General features: G+C 44.6%; 1 protein-coding gene across 1 annotated transcript in view; it reads left to right on the forward strand.

Annotated features, from left to right (window-relative positions):
- The window catches only part of Gfpt2 (glutamine-fructose-6-phosphate transaminase 2), a 55,334-nt gene that overhangs the window by 12,426 nt on the left and 21,496 nt on the right, over positions 1 to 21,412 (forward strand). The window contains exons 2-9 of the mRNA XM_008852233.2: positions 1,566 to 1,673; positions 5,556 to 5,654; positions 6,957 to 7,082; positions 11,526 to 11,584; positions 12,233 to 12,367; positions 15,227 to 15,288; positions 20,628 to 20,707; positions 21,190 to 21,307. Of these exons, the coding sequence (XP_008850455.1) occupies positions 1,566 to 1,673; positions 5,556 to 5,654; positions 6,957 to 7,082; positions 11,526 to 11,584; positions 12,233 to 12,367; positions 15,227 to 15,288; positions 20,628 to 20,707; positions 21,190 to 21,307 (787 nt within the window). The remainder of the gene's footprint in view (positions 1 to 1,565; positions 1,674 to 5,555; positions 5,655 to 6,956; positions 7,083 to 11,525; positions 11,585 to 12,232; positions 12,368 to 15,226; positions 15,289 to 20,627; positions 20,708 to 21,189; positions 21,308 to 21,412) is intronic.

Here is a 21,412-nt window from a genome sequence, read left to right on the forward strand (position 1 = left end):
TTTATTATTATTAAACTTGAAGCAAGAGCTGGGGACATACACCTCAGATGGTAGAGTGCCTTATGCATACATGAGGCCCAGGTTTCTGATGCCCAGCACCACAGGAAAAGAAAACGAAAAAAGCCATCTGGAGTGGAAAGTGAGGGCAAAGACTCCCGCCCCCACCTGCCACAGGGGGCTGCTGTGACCTCACCCTGGCTCGGCCCAGGCATGCTCTGTGAAAATCAAGGCACAGAGGTGGGGACTTTTGGATGTCCTCAGGTGCTTGGCTTGCTTTGCTAACCTTCATTGAAGTTGCCGCAGTAAAAGCTGTATCCTATGTAAGGAAATTTTTTTTAAAGGTTCATTTTCAAAACAAAAGTGTCTTGGGCCAGCTTAGATCCAACGACAGATGAGCAACAACAAAAACCAGTGGATCCTGCTAGCATCTGCTAGTCTAGCTATTGCCCCCAAACTCTGCTAGCCTAGCTCCCCCAACCCAAACCAAAGATTAAAAGTACAGAATTATTGACAGCCAAGCTTGCCCAATGACTGGCCAATGTGACAAGGTCATGCGTGCACACACACACACACACACACAAAGATTAGTTATTCTAAAAAACCTGCAAAAACCTATTTGCATGCACTCCTACGACACACTCTCCATTTTCTTATTTCTTCATTTACTTTTTTGTCTTCTTATTTTTTAAATTTATTTTTATTTTTAAACATATTTTATTTATTATTTTTATTTTATGTGTATGCATGTATTGCCTGCATGTAGGTAAGTGCACCATGTCATTGCAATGCCCACGGAGGACAGAGAGGCTGTTGGATCCCCTGGAACTGGAGTTACGGACAGTTCTTAGCTGCCATGTGGGTGCTGGGATTTGAACTCGGGTCTTTTGCAAGAACAGTCAGTGTTCTTAACCGCTGAGCCTTCTCTCCAGCCCCCAGTCTTTTTATTTTTATTTTACATTTATGAGTGTTTTGCTTACATGTATGTAAATGCATGCAATACCCGTGGAGGCCAAAAGAGAATGTTGAATCCCCTGGAACTGAAGTTATGAATGGTTGTTAGCCACCATGTGGGTGCTGGCAACTGAACCCAGGTTTTCTGCAAGAGCAGCCAGTGCTCTTAACCTCAGAGCCATCTCTCCAACCCCATACATATACCCACCATTTTTTTTTAAATCTCTGTTGGGGGTGCCTAGCTTTGCATGATCATAAAATAAACTGCTTTCTTTACATTGCGTCTCCAGCACTGTCAGTAGGAGTGGGAGTCTTTGTTCTTCGCACCCTGCAGGTCAGTGGAGGGATAGATTCTCTACAGTGGAACTGTAATGCCCAGGGGCAAGCCACAGGGTTCATGAGTGTTTTTCCCACAGGGAGAGGGACTGATAGAGTGCAACCCCCTTCCAGAAGCCTGAGGGAGAGCCATTTTTGTTCAATTGTGCTATCTTTATCTTTGCATTCTGGAAGTATTCTGGAAGCTCTCCTGGTTCCTTTGCACCCCCAGTGGTGTTTTCTTCTAAACAAGATACAAGTATTTTCTTCACATGATATTTTGTTATATCTTTGTACAGGAATCTTTGCTTACATGAACTACAGAGTTCCCAAGACAAGGAAGGAGATTTTTGAAACCCTTATCAAGGGCCTGCAGCGTCTAGAATACCGGGGCTACGACTCGGCAGGTGAGTTCTGGTTTCTGATGTTCTTCAGGGTAGGGTTATTACAACCTGGGCATTTTCCTGGTACTTCTTAACATTCCTTTTGTTTTTTTTTTCTGGTCTTTTTTTGAGACAGGGTCTTCTTGTAGCCCCAGCTGGCCTGGAACTCACTATGTAGACCAGGCTGGCCTCGAACTCACAGAGATCCTCCTGCCTCAGCCTCCTGAGTGCTGAAATTAAAGGCGTGTGCCACCATGCCTGGCTTAATATCCCTTTTTAATATAAAAACCATACTTGTCCATTAAAACCATATGGCTTAAAAACCATAGAAAAATAGATAAAACATTTTTTTAAACTATAGTAAAGAAGAAACAAGTGTTTAAAAAGTTTCTATCAAAAGTGCCATCATCCCCGCCAGTGGGCAAAATGTACAAAGTTTCAGTTGTGCAAGATGCATAAGTTCTGGAGATCCCAGACAGCATACGGTATGTTTACTCAAGAGAGTGAATCTCATGTAAATAATCTTATCACATGCGTGTGTGCACACACCCAAATGCTGACGATAAGAGGACAGGAGGGAACTTTGGAGGTGAAGAAGAAGTTTATAGATAAATTTTAGGGTATTTCCATAGGTAGGTACTTGTAAGTTCATCAAGTTGTATACATTAGTATTTATAACTTGCTGCCTGAGTAAATTCCCCTCCAGCAGTACCTTGTCCCTCTTCCTCCAGTCGCTGTTGTAGGTATTGTCTGTGTTGAGAATGGGTAGATTTTGTGTATGGATTTTTTTCTTTAATCGTTATTATGCAGTTTTGTAATAGTTTGGCTAGTTAGGGTGCTAGAGGCTGAACGCAGGGCCTCCTACATGCCCAGCACACACTCAGCCCCTGTGATCTTATTTTCTTCTTCCTTCATTTTTCTTAGCATTGCCTTTTTTTTTTTTTTTTTTTTTTTGAGTGTAGTCCCAGCTGTTCTGGAACTCACTATGTAGACCAGGCTGGCCTCAAACTCACCAAGATCCACCTCCCTCTGCCTCCCGAATGCTGGGATTAAAGGCTTGCACCACCATGCCCAGCACATTGCCACTTTTCTAAACCCTTCCTGAATATCCTTCTTTTTTATTTTTTAAATATTTTATTATTATTTTTAAATTTTATGTGTATATTGCCTGTATATATATGTAAGTGCACTCATGTTGTGCAATGCCCCACAGAGGTCAGAAGAGGGTGTTGGATCTCCTGAAACTGGAGTTAGGAATGGTTGTTTGCCACCATGTGGATGCTGGGTTAACTGAACCTGAGTCCTCTGCAAGAGTAGCCAGTGCTCTTAACTGCTGAGCCATCTGTCCAGCCACCCCCCCCCTCCCAAATATCTTTCTATCTAGCTATGCAGTCCTCATTGAATGAGGACTCAGGCTCCCTCCTCCACTGGCCAAACAGGTGTTTCCCATTTTTATTTAAGCAATTTGCAGAGTAAAGGAGACTAGATGGTCTTCTGTCCCTTTGAGTTCTTAACAGAACGCAAATCCAGTGCAAGGTTGCAGGCATGCTAATAGAGAGGAGATAGCAGCCTGGAGGTCACAATGCAAACAAAGCACAGCTGGATAAGTGCTCTTCAATAGCCTCTGACCCTTCCGTGGTGGGGGTGGCTGGCCTCTGGTTGCCCAAGGATCCCACCACACACATCTCTGCCAGCATCTTTGCTATTGTGTGAAGTACTGACACATTTTGGCTTCCTTTTTCAGAACAGAAATCCCCTAAAAACAGTATGGTTCTCTTTGATTAGCAAGCAGGGGAAGAACTGTGGTAAAGGCTGGAGGTATGGCTCCCCAGTGAAGCACAGGCTTGGTATGTGTGAGGCCCTGGGTTAGATCCCCAGCACCAACTGCAATAAACAATACCATGTGACCTAAATCCTGGGTGGTATATTCACTCCCCAGTGTCCATGGGGGGATGGGTTCTAAGAGGCCCCAGGATACCAAACTCCTGAGATGCTGAAATCTTTTCTATAAAATAGCATGATATTTGCATATGGCCTATTTGTACCTCCTCCCAGATACTTTGAATCATCCTTAGATTATTTATAATACCTGCTGCAGTCTAAGTGCTGTGTGAATCATTGTGCTGCTTTGTCTCAGGGATTATGGCAAGAAAAAAGTCTGCACATGTTTGGTGTAGATGCAGTTTTATTTATGTATTTATGTATACATATGTGCGTGGTGTGGGAATGCACATGCACAGGTACATACATGTGTCTGGAGGTCAGTGGTCCACCTTATTTTTTCAAGCAGTGTCTCTGGTTTGTTGGCCTAGGACTTTTTTTTTTAATGGAAGAAAGATTTTATTTTGGCTTATGGTTCCAGAGGGATAAGAGGCATGGAGGCCAGAACAGGAAGCTAAGAGATTAGATCATGTCTTAAATGGCAGAGAGGACTTGGAAATGAAACAAGGCCATGAACTTTCAAAGCACACCCCCCCACTTCCTCCTACAGGGTTATACCTGCTAAAGATTCCTTGACCTCCCCAAACTGTACCATCAACTGAGGACCAAGTGTCCAAATAATTGTGCCAATGGTGACATTTCTCATTCAGATCAAGACCTCACAGCTGATGGTTTGTGGCTTCAGCTTACTGAATCTGTTGGCTAAAGATTGTAGGGTCCTTGACACCTGATTCTATGTACCTCTGCCTTCATTTAGATGAACTGCTCCCATCCTCTTGACTTCCCAAGTGGAAAAAGAAGCTCTGTTTCAATGGCCCTAGCTCAGTTAAACTGTCTGAACAGGAAAAAGGAAAGAAAGGCTCCAAGCTTCCTAAGCCCAACACATCAAAAATGCACAGCCCTTTCTCCTCCCTTGAAGACAAGTTCCATTTCATTTGACAAAATGTCAGCTCTGCACAGTCCACTGGGCCTGGCGCCACATGGGCTAGATCAGACTCTGCATACATTCTGGCCGCTGTCTACCCAAAGACAGAGGACAGGAACCCCCTGACCCATGAACAAGGCCACCACCCGTGGCAGAGTGATGTCGAGGCATCTAGGCATTTTGTGGCTATCCATGCCTGGTTACAGAGCATTTCCTATACCTCAGGCCCCACTCTAGGGCCTGACCAAGATTCATAGGTCTGGAGTTGGCTTAGTACAAGACACATGGAATCCTTGGTCCCAGAAGACCAAGGTTGCCACAGGGAAAAGAATAGCCTGATACATGTGGCTCATTGGTTACCTGAGGACTCAGTCAATAACAAGCATACAGAGAAAAATGGAATATAACTTCAGATTGGGACATGCCATCGTGAAAACAAACACTAACGTTTATCTCACTAACATTTAGTCAAGGATCTGTGTGACCTAAAGAACCAGCTCTAAACAAAAGCCACTCCAGGTGTTGGCCTGGGACTTTTGATGCAGCTACCCTAGCTGGCCACTGAGCCCCAGGGATCCACCCGTCTCTGCCTCCCCAACTCTGGGATTGTAAGTAGGTCCCACTCTGCCTGGCTTTTTTATATGTTCTGGGGATAGAACTTAGGTCCTCATGCTAACAGGGCGAGCACTTTACTAACTGGGATATGTCCTCAGGCCCTATTTTATTTTTAAGATTTCTGATTGTCCCTTGGTTGGTCACAGATACAAAGCCCAAGCAGGGATGGCCAGCAGCACCTTGGGATGACAAAGCTTAAATTCTAACATGAAAGACAATGTTTATGCTTTCAGTTTAATGAAGTTTTAAACTGGCCCACTGTGATGGACAGGTGAACAGTGGTTGCCTCTCTTTGAAGGTAGGGAAATTGAATTGACTGATGTAGGATTCCATCTGGGTGGGTGTCTGTGTGGGTCACCCTGGTGTATGTGCTTATTAAAATTCAGTACTTTCTGTAAACATTTTTTAAAATTCTTAAACTGTAGGTGTGGCCATCGATGGGAATAATCACGAAGTCAAGGAAAGACACATCCAGCTAGTGAAGAAAAAGGGGAAAGTGAAGGCTCTGGATGAAGAGCTTTACAGTAAGTGGAGGGTGCTCTGTGGAAGAGCGATTGCTGTGCCCAGGCCCCGAAAGTATTCATTTCAACAGTGTATGAGACTGATGTTAATTTATCTAAGCTTGTATGAATATCAGGAGGGTTAAGCCCATGTTGTGAAACTGTCTCACAGAGTGTGGCATGGTTTTTTTGTTTTTTTTTCTTTTTGAAGCAGGGTCTCCTTGTAGCCCCAGCTGTCCTGGAATTCACTATGTAGACCAGGCTGGCCTTGAATTCACAGAGATCTGCCTGCCTCTGCCTCCCAAGTGCTGGGACTACAGGCGTGCGCCACCACACCTGGCTGGGATGGTTTATTTTTAGACATTGGCACATAGAGACTTTAAAAACTATTTTAATAATTGTGTATTTTTTTCTGGCAAATGATACTGCTTTTCTGTTTATATTATGGTTATATAATTTTCTGTTCTAAGTCAATATATTTTGATTAGGATGTAAGGGCAAGGCATTTTGGCACATACTGTAATCCCAGCACTTGGGAGGCTGAGGCAGAAGAATTGCTGTAAGTTTGAGGATTCCTTCGAGTTTAAGTTCAGTTTGATCTATAGAGAGTTCCAGGTCAACCAGGGCTACATAGCAATACTTTGTCTTGAAAAGAAAAAAAGAAATGGGTTAAGTTACAGATAAATAATAAGTAAACCTCAGCACAGGTGGTACCAGGATGTGGGAGATCCCTGGAGTGCCACATGCATGGTTGAGAGTAAAGATGGGCTGTTGGCGTGGATGATGTGCCTGATACAGTGGAACCATCCTGTCCTGGCAGTGTGGTCCCAATGCTTTTTTTTTTGAGACAGGGTCTCCCTGTAGCTCCAGCTCCCCTGGAACTCACTATGTAGACCAGGCTGGCCTTGAATTCACAGAGATCCGCCTGCCTCTGCCTCCCGAGTGCTGGGATTAAAGGTGTGCGCCACCACGCTCAGCCCAATGCTTATTTTTAAAGTACAGAAAATTGGTTGGGGAGATGGCTCTGCTTGCTCTGCAAGCTTAAGGACCAGAGTTCTGATCCCTCGCACCCACTAATATGTAGAGTGAGCACAGCTGCCTGCCTGTAATTCCAGCTCTCAGAAGGCTGAGGCAGGGATAGCCAGACTAGCTGCAGTGGGACCCTCCCTCAGTGAATAAGGTGGAGAACAATCAAGGAAAAAAAATCACTGTTAACCTTGGGCCTCCATATGTATGCACACACATGCAACAATACATGTACATACACCACACATATATGCACAAAACTAAAATAAAATATAGCAACTGATTTTACCTTTCATTTAGAACAAGATAGCATGGACTTGAAGGTGGAGTTTGAGACACACTTTGGCATTGCACACACTCGCTGGGCCACCCATGGGGTCCCCAATGCAGTCAACAGCCACCCACAGCGCTCAGACAAAGACAATGGTGAGTAGTCTGGCCTTGCTTCCCTATCCAGGCAGCACATTTCTGTCTCTCCCTTTGTGACCTGTCAAAGATGATCCTGGTCCATGGATGCTGCTGACCTCCTAGGTACTCACAGAAAAATGATGACACTTTACCACAAACACTGCTGGCTCTTTAGAACCCGGCCTAAGAGTGGAATATAACAGTGTATTAATTCATTTTCTATTGCTATAGCAAAATACTTGAAGCTTAATACTTTATGAAGACAGGAGATTTATTTAGGGGTTGAAAGTCCATGATGAGGCAGTGCATCTGGTTGTTCTCTGGTGAGACTCCCCTTGACCTTAGCACCACATGGTAGAAAAGCAGGAAAGGAAAGTGGCTGCAGGAAGAAGGAGCCAAGTGTTCCAGGCGGCCTCCCTTTATAACAACCCACTCTCTCGGGAGCTAACCAGGATCCCATGGAAACTACATTGGTTTCTTCTGAAAGCATGTCTCCAATAACCTCCCCTTACATTCTGTCTCTTGTTTATTTATTTATAATATTTTATTTAATATTTATATATGGATATGTGTTTGGATCCAGTCCACTCCCATTCCTTCCCCTCCAGGTCCTCCCCTACCACCCTCCCCCTTTTCCCTTCTACCTTCATGTGCTCTCTTCCTTTTTAATTTAATACCCACTGAATCTAGTGCTGCCTGTATGTACATGGGTGTGGGACCATCAACTGGAGCATGGGTAGCCTCTCATGGCCCACATCCCTGAAGAAAAATGACTCTCCCTCTCTCAGTAGCCATCAACTGCCAGTAGCTCCTCAGATAGGGGTGGAACTTCATAAGCCCCTCTCCCATCTGTCTGGGATTTTGGTTGGCTTGATCTTGTGCATACTGACATAGCCACTGTGATTCAGGTGTGCTATCACACTGCCATGTTTGGCAAATACTTTTGCTACAGGCATCCGCTCCCTCTGGCTCTTATAATGTTTCTGCCCCCTCTTTCTTGATGATCCTTAAGCCCTGGTGGGAGGGGCATGATATAGATGTCTTACCACCTGCTACATTGGGAGTATGTGATACAGGCGTCACATCAGCACCCTGAGGACTCAGTATCATGCACTGAGAGCTTGAAGCATATACTCAACCCATGGGAGGCAGAATAAGATTGAAGGGCAAAGACACTGCTCCTCCCAAGAAGAGCCAAATGTTCTAGAAGCTGGGACCTTAAGGAAAGCATGGAGCTCCGTTTACATCAGCTGAACCCATCTCCTCCCCTAGCAGAGAGTGGTCCTTAGCGAAGGGAGTTGACACTGCTGATCATGGTTAATATCAAAGTACCTGCTCCAACCCTTGGGTCCAGAGGGAGGCCTCAGTAGCCAAGGGTTTGGAGACACAGAGGCTGCAGCTGTCAGCTTAAGAGCTCTTCCCAACAGGAGAGCCCTTGACATGGTTTGCTTCATGTTTTTTCCAGCTTGAGAGTTATTGTACATAAGTGGTCAGGTCTCTGGCATCCATTGAAAAACAGGAAGATAGGGACACAGTGGGCTCAGGGTACTTTAGAGTACCACTGATTGGCAGCAGGCCAGGGTCAGAAAGCAGAGATGTGGGGACTGCTCATAGCAGTCTTTGGTGGGTTTGGAATGGCTCAGCTCTCCCAACTGCCCCCTTGTTCCAGCCCAGTTTATGGGTCCATTTCACTGGTCTGGGCCCCAGGGATGGTTCTTAAATGACACCCTAGCCTCCTCTCTCATGAGGGAAAAGACGAGCAGGTCTGGAACCCCCAGTGACAGCTCTTGAGGTTTCTGTGGCCAGGTTCCAAGGCATTGCAGTCCCCTGCAGTTGGACCTAGGAGAGTATGAAATAGAGAATTTAATCGAAGGGCAGGCAAGAGTGTGAGACAAAAGCTGGGCCTCCAACTGGATCTCTATTTAGGGTTAGGCCTTGTCAGGTGAGGAGCCCCAACCACCCACACTTCCCTGTGATGGAGAGGAGTAATGTCCAGCAGAGAAAAAAATTTCTGAAATCAAAGGGAATTAATTGCAAGACATCCCCTGGTAAAGTGCAAGCTCTTGCTGAGATTCCTATTTGAATAAGACTTAAATGCATGTGAATAGCTGTTGGGAGCTGCTTAGCAGACACTTGATAAGTCTCACTGCAGCTCATCCTCAAGAAGTCAGACCAGGAAGAAAGCAAACCCTCCCTGCTTCTGTCCTTTATCCACTGGGGTCAGAGTACCTCTGGGCAGCGTGCAGAGCCAGGCAAGAAGGGCAAGCAAGCCACCCCACGGCAGAAGGTGTGGCTTCTCTCTCAGCCCTATTTGGAAGGGAAAGCATCTTCTAAAGAGAGGAGAGCTGATCAGCTGGAGGTAGCTTGGGCTAGAGAAACATGTGCATGATCAGAGTCTTGAGGGAGGTGTTTATTAGAGGTTCTTCCTTGAGTCTGTTCTGTACTCTGAACCATGGAATAGCCGTAATGTGGGCAGGTACTCCATACCTAGAAGAACAGCAGACTCTATCATGCAGAATACCCAGCCAAATGGCACTGAGATGCAGAAGCTGCTTCCCAGAGCATAGTGCTATGCCCTGAGGTGTTGGCAACTGTACAGCCACACAGCCTCTTGCCCGACCTGGTGACAAGGTGAACACCATCAGAAGTACCTCCGCTGGAATGCACACTATGATTTTGATTGTGTCCCTAAGGTAGGGAGGCTCCAGGGAAACCTACTCACTTCCAAATTTGTTGGAAACTCCTGTTTTGATTCAGGATGACTAACTATAAATGTAACATGAGCCATCTGTGGAGATTTGTCAAATTTCTTGAACTGTCACCAGTGATAGTCAAAAGAACATGCTTTCAAGAAAGTCTTCTACCCAGCCACTAAATGGCATTACACTGTTTTTTCAGGGCTGGGAATGGCTCCATGATAGAGCCCTTGCCTAGCATGCATGAGGCCCTGGGTTCAACCACTGACCTGAAAAATGAGAATGGCAGCAATAATAGCTAAATAATAGCTGAAATGGTTTTGCAGAAAAACATGAACAAATAAGACCATCACCTGTGATGAACTAAATATGACAGAATTAAGAAAATGATGGAAAGAAACAATAGATATGAAAGGATATAGAATCATTTAGTAGAGATGCAACATATGGATGATGGGTGCTCCCAAGAAGACATCAGAGCAAGTGAAACTGAAGAAAAGTTACATTAGGCTGGGGAGATGGCTCAGATGGAAAAGTGCCTGTCATACAAGTATGAGGACCCGAATTCGATCCCCAACACCCAGGTAAAAAAGTGAGGCTCAGTGGCATGTGTCTGTAATCCCAGTGCTGCGGAGGTACAGATAGGAGACTTTGGAGCTCGCTGGCCAGCCAGTATAGATAGCCAAGTCAGTGAACTCCAGGTTCAGTGAGAGACTCTGCCTCAAAAAACTAAGGTAGAGGGCCTGTGAGATGACTCAGCAGGCCTTTTACCAGGTAAAAGCTGTGCAGTTCTGATGAACTGAGTTTAATCCCTGGAACCCACATAAAGGTAGAACCAGCTCCACCAAGTTGTTCTCTGCCTTCATGCCTCCCCCTATAGACTGGTAATAAAACAAATTAATTTTTTGGTTTTTTTTAAAAAAAATTATATGTACAAGTGTTTTACTTGTATGTATGTAAGTGCACCACATGTGTGCAATGCCCATGGAGGCCAGAAGAAGTGTTAGATTCATAGAACTAGAGATGGTTGTTGGTCACCAGGTAGGTGCCGGGAACTGAACTCGGGTCCTTTGCGAGAGCAGCCAATGCTTTTAAACACTGAGCAATTTCCCCAGCCCCATAAAACAACAAAAAAAGTTTTTACTTGTTTTTTTGAACAGGGTCTCCCTGTAGCCCTAGCTAGCCTGGAACTCACTTGGTAGACCATGCTGGCCTCAATCTCACAGAAATCTACCTGCCTCTGCCTCCTGAATGCTGGGATTAAAAGTGTGCTCCACTGCTCCCAGCTTCCGTAAAACAAAATTTAAAAGCTAGGGTAGAGAACAATCGAGGAATTGAGGATGTCCATATCTGACCTCTACACATGCATACATATATACCACACTCACACACATAAACCACATCTCTGAACTAGCCACATCTCTGAACTGCTGGTTTGTGATCCCTTTAAGAGCTAAAACCTGTTGGGAATGTCTAGAATTTTTTCTGGATAATGGAGAGTTAGTCTTCCTTTATTTGACATAAATTAAAGAAGTCTTTTTGATAATACCCAAAGTCAGAGTTCTATACATGGTCAGGTGCTGGACGCTTATCAGGTTTAAATTGTAATCACCATAGAAATCAGTCTTAATCACTGCAGATGAAACTTGCTTAGTAGAAGTCTTTGTTGGGGAAGAATTTGCAGTTTTCAAGCCATGGAATCATTTCTCCTTAGCATCTGACTTTTCTTATTTGTTCTTTTCTCTCCTCCAAACTTTTATTTCAGAGTTTGTTGTCATCCATAATGGGATCATCACGAATTACAAAGATCTGAGGAAATTTCTGGTAAGGTGCTTCCCCTGGGTAACGTCAAATTTGAGTTAGTATTCATCTCCCCGCAGACACTTTCCAACCCATTCATTGCCCACTGACAACAAATACAGGAACTGAGTGAGACCCACTCTCAGCTACACCACAGCTCTGAGCTTGAACCTCAGCCCCAGCAGAACCACAGTGCTTAGACCTTGGAGAGATACGAGCATGTTAACGCTTATCTTGAGGGCCACTGGGAGAGTCACAGAATCAAAATAACACAGAACTAAAGTAGCTGTACTATGTAACACATCGACTCATACACCAATGGAATGTGGGGTGGGAAGCCAGACGGTGAATGTCCACAGTATGAAAAGGTTGTATGGTGTGGGTTAGGATGTGGGTGGATTTGACTCAACATATTTTATCATTTTGACTGCTGTTATTTTGCAATGTCCAGATTAATGGTGAAGACAAGCTTCCGAGGAAGGGTGATCTGTGGGGTAATGGGATGATTCAGAGGTGTTTGGCTGTATGGTTCTGGCAAACATTTTTTTCGTCCCTTCCCAGTTTTGCTTATTCTTGCCTTAAGTCATATCGTAAGGGACTAGAGGGAGTTGGTCGGGCCAGTGTTGTGGAATGACAAATATCTGTCACCCTGGGTACAACCCCATATTCCAGGAAAGCAAAGGCTACGAGTTTGAGTCAGAAACAGACACGGAAACCATTGCCAAGCTGATTAAATATGTATTTGACAACAGAGAGACTGAGGACATCACATTTTCAACATTGGTCGAAAGAGTCATTCAGCAGTTGGTGAGTTACAAGGCCCATCTGTCTAAACATGCCTTCCTCTTTTCATAATCACTTATACAGATTTGCACAAAGTCCTGGGGGTGAAAGATGGTTCATCTATAGCATCTGGACTTAGGAGGTTATGTCCCTGTAGAATCAGGAGACTCTCTAGTTTGGGGAATGAATATCAAACAGAAAATCCTTTGCTTTATTTTAACACTTCTGAGATGGTAGCTGGCATTCTAGTCTACAGCTTCTTATAATTGTGGATTGTAGGCACATGTGACTATAGCTGTCACAGTTCAAGTTGCCATCTTTTCAGTCGAGTTATATGCACTGTTAGTTACATACACGAGATGAACTGATGTTGGAGACTTAGAATTGTAATCTTTCCTCATCAGTAAAGTGGTCACAGAAGAGAACTGTCCTAATTGTGAACAAAATGGAAAAGAAGAGAGGGAGGGAGGAGGAAAGGAAGGAAGGGGATGGAAAAAGGGAGGAAGAGAATGAAGGAATAGAGCCCACAGGTGCAGGTTTCTGAACTGTTTGATTATTAAAGGTGCAGAGCAGTGGCTGTGGGACAACAGATGTTTGCAGTTCCTGAGGATTGTGTTTTTGTGATAGAAGAGCTCAGAGCATATGGACATGCTGAAGGGAATAGCCTAAGAAAAACAGCAAGAGAAACTCATGATGCTTCAAAGGGTCCAAGATGCAAAGTCTTTTACAAAGGGGAATATTACTGGGGCTGAAGGCAGATCCAGGGAGAACTTTCCTTAGAGGAGGAGGGAGAACAGACACAGGCCTGCATGGAATGGGTGGAAGGAGAAGAGGAATGCAGATATCCCAGAGTCCATCTCTCAGGGTATCATGCCATCCAAAAGCCGGTCCAAGGTCATGGCAGTCTGGAGATAGTGTTCAAGGCCCAGAATCCAGGACAGGCTGGGTTGGAGCCTGCTGCAGTAGCACACTGCGGTTTAAGGTGTTCTATCCTCAGGGAGTGTTTTTAGAGTGAATCTACTGTCCAAGCCTTGGTCCTATGGCTCCCTCTTTGGAAAGGGATAATTTGGAGGATTTTCCATGATGTCACCCCTCGGTACCCATAGGGAATTGGTTCCAAGGCCCCCATCAGATACCAAAATCAAGTTTCATATAAATAGTCTTAGTATTTGCATATAACCTATGCCTATCCTCCTGTGTATGTTAAGTCGTCTCTAGATTGTTTATAACACTTATTACAATGGAAGTACTATGTAAATAGTTGTCACACTACACCGTATACTCTAGGGATGATGACAAGTAGTCTGCATGTTCACCACAGAGGAAGCATCATAGACACAGCTATGTTGTCTACATTAGTAACAACATAACATGTTTTTCAGGATTTTTTTTTCCTTTTCTTTCTGATGCTGGGGATCGAGTCCAGGACCTCATACATCCATGGCAAACTCTCCATCACCAAGTCACAGCCCCATCTCCTCCGACAGATATAGAGAGTCAGTTGCACTTAATGTACAATATCACATACTTAGAAAGTACAGTCAACTGATTTGGTGTTTCAACAGTACCTTCTTTCCTGTTTGTGTTGTATTGTTTTGTTTTCTTGCCTTGTCCTGGGGTTTAAATCCAGGGCCTTGTGCATGCTAGACAAGCACTCTGCCATCAAGCACATCCCCTGTGCTCATTCTGTTTGTAGTTTTAAATTTAGACATGCCTTTCTCATAGGGGCGCTTTTAGACTGGTGGCCTTTCTTACCTGGGCCTCTTTTGGATAGAGAATGGGAAATGTATTTCCATTCTGTCGGTCTTCATTGTTATAAACTAAGAAGGGAATATGCCACATTGTCCAAGGTCCCTCTGAAGCCCCTTCTGTCCAGCAGTTTGAAAATCCTTTCAGGCTTAGAGACATTCACCCTTGAATGCCCTGGCTTTGTGGTTCAGTCTGCAAACTGGACATAGCACCTTAGCAGCACAGAGCCTGATGTCTCCTGAGGATCCCAAAATGCAATCTGGAAATTCAGATTTGTAGCTGGCTGTGCATAATTGAGATCTTCTAGGGCTGTGGCAAATTAGTAAAGGATGGTCAGATGCAGGGGATAATTTTGCATGAAGTGGTAAATAGAAAATCCATTTGGAGTCCTGAGTTAGGAAAACTAGACTCTAGTTCTGGCTTTGCTCAAATAGCAAGGTGAGACATGGGGCAAACAGCAGTCATAGCCGCAGAAGTAACAAAGGAGTAATAACAACTCAGGATCTTTTTGATTCTCTAGAGGCCAGGCACTATTCTAAGCATGTAAATATGAATTGGCCTTTAATCATAAAGTCGTGCCAGTAGAACTACTGTCCTCTAAGTCACAGATAGGGAAAGTGAGGCATGAAGATGGCTGAAGTAATTGCCCAGTTAAGGGACAAGGTAGAACCAGAATTGGATCCCAGGCCAGATGTGTGCTGAGCTGTGCTGATCAGGCCTGTTGACCTTACAGCCGTTACCTGAAGAGGTCCCATCCTAACGTTCAATACAGGGGTCCCCTAGCTCTGCTTCTCACTCTCTGTGTTTCTGGCTACACCATTCTACCCTGTTATCCCAGAGCTGGGCATCCCTGATGGGAGTTCCTTGTGGGCCTGGACAAGCCATTGTGGCTCATATTGCTCACAGTGAAATTCCTAAGAGCTGGGTATTTCGGCATGGTGCTATCTGTTTGGCCTTCCCTCCTGACCATGTCCTGCACAAGCTGCCTCTGCAGTCAACTACCCGACTGACCCCAGGACTGCCTGCCATAAAGAGGGTCTGGGGTAACCTGCCCAGGTCAGTGGTCTACACTGGCTTAGCTGGTCAGAATGAGTGGTCTTCCACAGTCCTTCACTTTCTTTCGTGTGTTTTCAGGAAGGTGCGTTTGCATTGGTTTTCAAGAGTATTCACTACCCAGGAGAAGCTGTTGCCACAAGGTAAGGCAAGTGCATTGTAAGTAAGTAAGATGAAATCAGTTGGCTTAGGGTCTCTTGCAAACTGCAAAGTGCTTGTTGGATCTAAAGGAAAGCTGAAAAGCCTCAGACACTGCACTGTGCTGTCTCAGCCAGTGGAACTAAGACTCCCAATACTCTTAAAAGGGAAAACAGAAAGTTGGATTTTTTTTTTAATATGAAATCTCTAGATTTTTAAAAGTTGAAAACAAATTCAGATTAAAAATAAAAGTATTGGGGGCTTCACAAGCCTGACTAACCAATTGAATTTGATCCCTAGAATCCAGATAAAGGAGGAAGAAAAAGAACTGACTCCACAAAGCACCTCCCAATAATTAACTAATTAATGAAAACTTTTTGTTGTGTTAAAAATATTTTACTTTTATTATTTTTATTTTTATGTATATGACTGTATTGTCTGCATGCATATAAGTGCACCCATGTCATACAATGCCTGAGGAGGTCAGAAGAGGGTGTTGGATCCTCCTGGAACTGGAGTTACAGGTGGTTGTTAGCTGCCATGTGGGTGCTGGGAACTGAACCCAGGTCCTCTGTAAGAACAGCCAGTGTTCTTAACCACTGAGCCGTCTCTCTAGCCCCTGTTGTTTTGTTTTTGAGACAAAGTCTCACTATGTAGGCCTGACTGGCCTGGAACACTCTATGTAGACCAGGCTAGAACTCAGAGGTCTATCTGCCTCTGCCTCCCAAGTGAGGGGATTAAAGGCATGTGCCACCACATCGATCCTTAATTTAAATGTTTTAAAAAATAATAAAAGTGTTAGGGCTGGAGAGACTGCTCAGTCAGTAAAGCACTTGCCCTGCAAGCATGAGGACCTGAGTTTGATCCCCAACATGCACATAAAAAACCTGGGCATGGTAACGGTAACACACACTTGTAATCCCAGCACTGCAACAGCAGAGACGGGCGGATCCCTGGGGCTCACTAGCCAGCCAGCCTATCTAATTGATGAGCTCTAGGATCAGTGACAGACCCTGTCTGAAAAAAGCAAGGTAGATGGCTCCTGAGAAACAATATCTGAGGCTGACCTTTGGCCTCCACATGAACTTGCACACACATGTACTCGTGCACTCCCCCATAAATCAAAAACAAAACAAAACAAAACCCCCAAAGTATATAGAGGGTTCAGATCCAGGTTTTGTTGGGCTCAAAACCTATATAGCTTAAGGAACTCCTTTTAGGAAGAAGCATGGAAAGCTAGGAGCATGAAATGAACCTAAGTGAATGTTGTTTTGGATCTAATACTAAAAAGTCCTTGCAGGCCAGCGAGATGGCTCAGTAGTAAAAGTGTTTGCTGCCAAGCCTCATAACCCGGTGTAATCTCTGGAACCCATAGGGTGGAAAGACAGAACCAACTCCTACCCGTTGTCCTCTGACCTCCATGTGAAGCTGTCCCCATCACACATTTATTGTGTGCCCAGACACATTCACACACACAATAAATAAATATAATTTTTTTTTGGTCTTTTTGAGGCAGGGTCACCCTGTAGCCCCAGCTGTCCTGGAACTCACTATGTAGACCAGACTGGCCTTACACTCACAAAGATCCACCTGCCTCTGCCTCCCAAGTGCTGGGATCAAAGGTGTATGCCACCATGCCCAGAAAATATAGTTTTTTTAAAAAAGTCCTTGAAGGCCCAAAGCTCATGCCTCATCATCTCCATGGTGGGGATGTTCTAGGAAGTAGCCCACAAGTCCTGGTCAGTCCACACACCCCTTTGTTGTAGCCCCTCAGTGCTGCTTAGATGAAGTGTTGTCTTGTTATTTTATATTTAGATGGTTTGGTTATCTGCCCACCAAACCATTCAACTAATATTTGCTGAACACTCATTGTGTGGGGGACATCCAGTATGATCTCTGCCTGTGAGACCTGGATGCTTGTGCCAGAGGACAGAGAAGGGCAGAAGATGATGATGCTCTGTGGTGGGGGCTGGGAAGGTGTGGGCTCGGGGGTTGAGGGGAGTTCAGGTATCAACCCAGGGGAGGCAGGAAATAGGAACTTCTTCCCAGGTAGAGGGAAGAACAAAAGGCCCAGATAGAGTATGGCACTCCAGCTTCCCACTCTGCATGTGTGGTCGCAGGGTAGCAAGGTCCCTGAGTAGAGCATCCTGTCTCCATGTGTGTTTACTGACACTGAGGGCAGGCTTGGGGGCAGCAGAGAATCTGGTGGTGGGACATTCATTGCCCCATGAACCTGATGGGCTGGTGGGGGGTGGAGACTCAGGCAGAGGCCCAACTCCAAGGAGCCTCAGTGCTCTTCAGGCCACAGACTTCATTCTAAAGGCACAGAGGAACCACGGAGAATGTACATGTGGTCCTGGGAGACCTGGGCAGACAGTGAAGCTGTCCGTTAAAGGCCATCACAGTATCTAGAAAATCATGGGAACCTGTAAATTTTATTGTTTTTCCCAGGACTAATTTGTCAGTTGAAATGTAATTCCATGAAATCATAGAATGACAAAATACCATTTGGTCCGTAACAAATTTAGAAGCTTTAAAATCTCGTAATATGATATTGCTATTTTAAATGAGTGTAGTGTGAAGGAGTAATAAAACTTGGATTTTCTAACTTGTCTGTAATGAATGGCTCATGATGTCCAGGACCACCTTTGGGATATTTTAGGAGGATTCTGTGTCCTAATCCACAGAGCTCAGCCTACAACAATAGGATCTTGGGAATCATCTACCCAGAAAACTGGATAAACACACATTTTTTCACTATCATTATTTGAGAGACAATTTAAGCTAGTTCTTCAGCGAACCCACAACTAGGTCTCTGATTAGTTTTAGACAAAATAAAGGGTTGCACAAAATATTCAAGGCATTCGAAGAACCTTTTTATCAAGCTGTGATCCTTGTCCCCTATTTCGAGAAATCAGAAGATAGGTCCGAGTAAGTCAGTATTCCCAGAAAACAGGTCTGTTGTTGCTGAACACATAATAAGGGCCTGTGTGAGTCACATGGTGGTAGACCAGATGCATATTCATGGCTACTGAACAGGTGATTCAAGAGCACATTGGTCTATATGAGGAAACGATTAAGGTAAAATAGTACCTCATTATGCTGAATGCATAAGCTTGAGACAGTCCTCAGGTGGTCTTAGTAGAACATACTCAGTGATCTTATTTTTAAATTTTTTATGTATTCATTTATTTTTGGTCTTGTTGAGACAGGATCTCCCTATAGTCCCAGCTGGCCTGGAGCTCGCTATGTAGATCAGGCTGGCCTTGAACTCACAGACATCCACCTGCCTCTGCCTCCCAAGTACTGGGATTAAAGACGTGTGCCACTACACCTGGCAAAATTTTTATTTATTTTTATCTTAAGTGTATGAGTGTTTTGTATGTGTATGTAAATGCACCCATGTTGTGCAGTGCCCACAGAGGCCAGAAGAGGGTATCGGATTCCCTGGAACTGGAGTTAAGGATAGTTGTTAGCTGCCACATGGGTGCTGGGAATTGAACCCGGGTCCTCTTCAAGAGCACCCAGTGCTCCTAACCACTGGGTCATTTCTCCAGCCTCTCCATCGTATTTTTTGAGAAAAGGTCTCTCACTGAACCTGGAGCTCACCCATTCAGCTAGGCTGTAGGCTAGTTGGCCAGTGAATTCTAGGAATCCTCCTGTGTCTCTGCCTCCCACCTGCCTACTCTGACTGGGATGACAGACACAGGGCCACCCATTGTGTCCAGCTTTTTTAATGGGTTTTGGGGATCCAAACTCAGGCCCCCAGCTTGCATGGTAAACACTGTACTAATGAGCCATCTTTCCACCCTACACTGGAGTTCCAGAATGGAGAGAGGGGTGATGAGAACTATTGTATTGCAACTTTGCCTGCCTGGGTTCTGAGACCCAGAGATCTAGAATATGTATAAGTTACAAAAGAGATCTGCTTATTTTATTTGTGCCCTGTAATTTATAAGAGTGAAGAATTAGATTTTGAAGACAAGATGCTATTAAAATCATGGGCTAATACCTTAACCACACAATAGGAGTTGTGAACTAGAAAGGAAGGAGGCCCAAGTTAGAGGCCCTCACCTGGTCGGCTGCAGTCATTCCCCCAAATACTAGCTTTGGGAAATCATTGTTCCCTTTGTGATGAAATCCACTTTGTATAGGTCAAAGATTTTAAATATCCTTTTAGGGGGTATTGTTCAGGTGACGATAAAACTACCCTGAAAATGCGTTTTTGTAGGCAAAAAATAGAGTACAGACTTTACTTAGTATCTCTGGGGGTCCTAGAACTAAAGCCTGCACAGATATACCCACATCCTTGGATGTTCAAGTTCCTTGTATAGAATTTGCATAGTGCAGTATTTGCATTTAGTTTTTAGATAGCTTTCCATCATCTCTAGATTACTTATAATTCCTAATACAATGGAAATGCCTTGTAAATAGCTGTCATACTGTATTCCTTAGGGAACGATAGAGGAAAAGTCTGTACAGGTTCAGTACAAATGCAATTTCTTCTACCTTTTTTCTATAGGTGTGTGTGTGTGTGTGTGTGTGTGTGTGTGTGTGTGTGTGTATACATGTGGACTAGATCAATTCCTAGTAGCTAGCATTTTTCACATGTTAGGCAAACACTGTACAACTGGGATGTATCCCAAACCTTGATTGTTTTCCACTTTTTTATTTTGAGACATGATCTTTCTAAGTTGCCCAAGTTGGCCTTGAAGTTCAGCCTCCCAAGTAGTTGGGATTACAGGCCTGTGCCATCAAGCTCAGCTTTTCTGAATATTTTCTGTCTACATTTTCAGTTGGTGGTTGATTCCGCAGGTGGGAACTGTATACAGTATAGTCAGCTAGTTTGATGTCCATGAAGGCTAGAGAACAACTTAGCTATGCAAAAGGAGGCACAAAAGGGGTCCCCAGGCAGATCCCAAGCACTGAGCACTCTTGCTCTGGGGCTTTACAGCAAATGAAACCTGTGGTGTGGACAACCCAAAGTGTTCCTGCTTGTGTCTGTGCCTACTCTGATGGTGGATGCTCAGCTCCTGTGACCTAATTGTATGGGTTAACTACTTATAGGGATCTAAAGAACTGAAAGAGTCCCAAGTCTCATGGAAATGGGGAAGAATGGGTTACCAGGCTGATTGGTCAGGTGGCTGAGGACGTCTGAGTGGGCTGACATTTCCCTGCTCCAAACTTGGAGAACATCTCTTCATGGTCAAGATGTCCCTTCCATGTGACTTAAGCACCGACTTCTGCTCCAGGGATGGGGCTGGCTTTGGAGGGCCCACTTGAGATGCTAGGAAGACACTTGAGTGTCCAAGGTGATAGGTAACTTGGTACCTTCTCTCTGCAGGAGAGGCAGCCCATTGCTCATCGGAGTGCGGAGCAAATACAAACTCTCCACGGAGCAGATCCCCGTCTTATATAGGACATGTGAGTTTCCCAAGAAGGACTTGAATAGTGCAGCGACGGGGTGGCAGACCTGGTGCAGCCAGCTCTCCTCTCCCCTGCCTCACGCCGTCTTGGACCCAGCTGCCATGTGGCTCTGGGTTTCAGAGATTTTCATGCATGGACACTTGGCTCTGTCTTTTAAAAAGCATTTCACTATGGATATTTTCAGACATACACAGAAATAGAGAGAACATCAGGCAGCTGGGTAGAATTGTGGCCTGCCCTGATTTGAGTTTCTTTGGTTTGTTTTCCTTTGCCTCACTCTCCCACTATAGCCATTTAAATGCTCTTTCAGTGGTGCTGAGCTATTTGGGGAGCTTTTACGTGATTTGGCTGGCACAGGCATAGCTAAAAATTGCAGATTCCTCCCACACATATTCAAAAGGGGACAATGGGTCCCTTGCCACGTGCTGTGCAAGTGGAGCAGCCTACCAAGACTTGCAATCCATTCCGTTGTTTACTAGGCAATATCGAGAATGTGAAGAATATCTGTAAAACAAGAATGAAGAGACTGGACAGTTCCACCTGCCTGCACGCTGTGGGCGATAAAGCAGTTGAATTCTTTTTTGCTTCAGATGCAAGGTAGCTAAACCTTTTCGTTTTTTTCCTGGGATTATGTAACCAAAGAATAACTATCTAAACACCGTGTGTGTGTGTGTGTGTGTGTGTGTGTGTGTGTGTGTGTGT

This window comes from Nannospalax galili, unplaced genomic scaffold (genome assembly GCF_000622305.1).
Source record: "Nannospalax galili isolate Female #2095 unplaced genomic scaffold, S.galili_v1.0 scaffold1206, whole genome shotgun sequence".
In the NCBI taxonomy this organism is placed as follows: Eukaryota; Metazoa; Chordata; class Mammalia; order Rodentia; family Spalacidae; genus Nannospalax; species Nannospalax galili.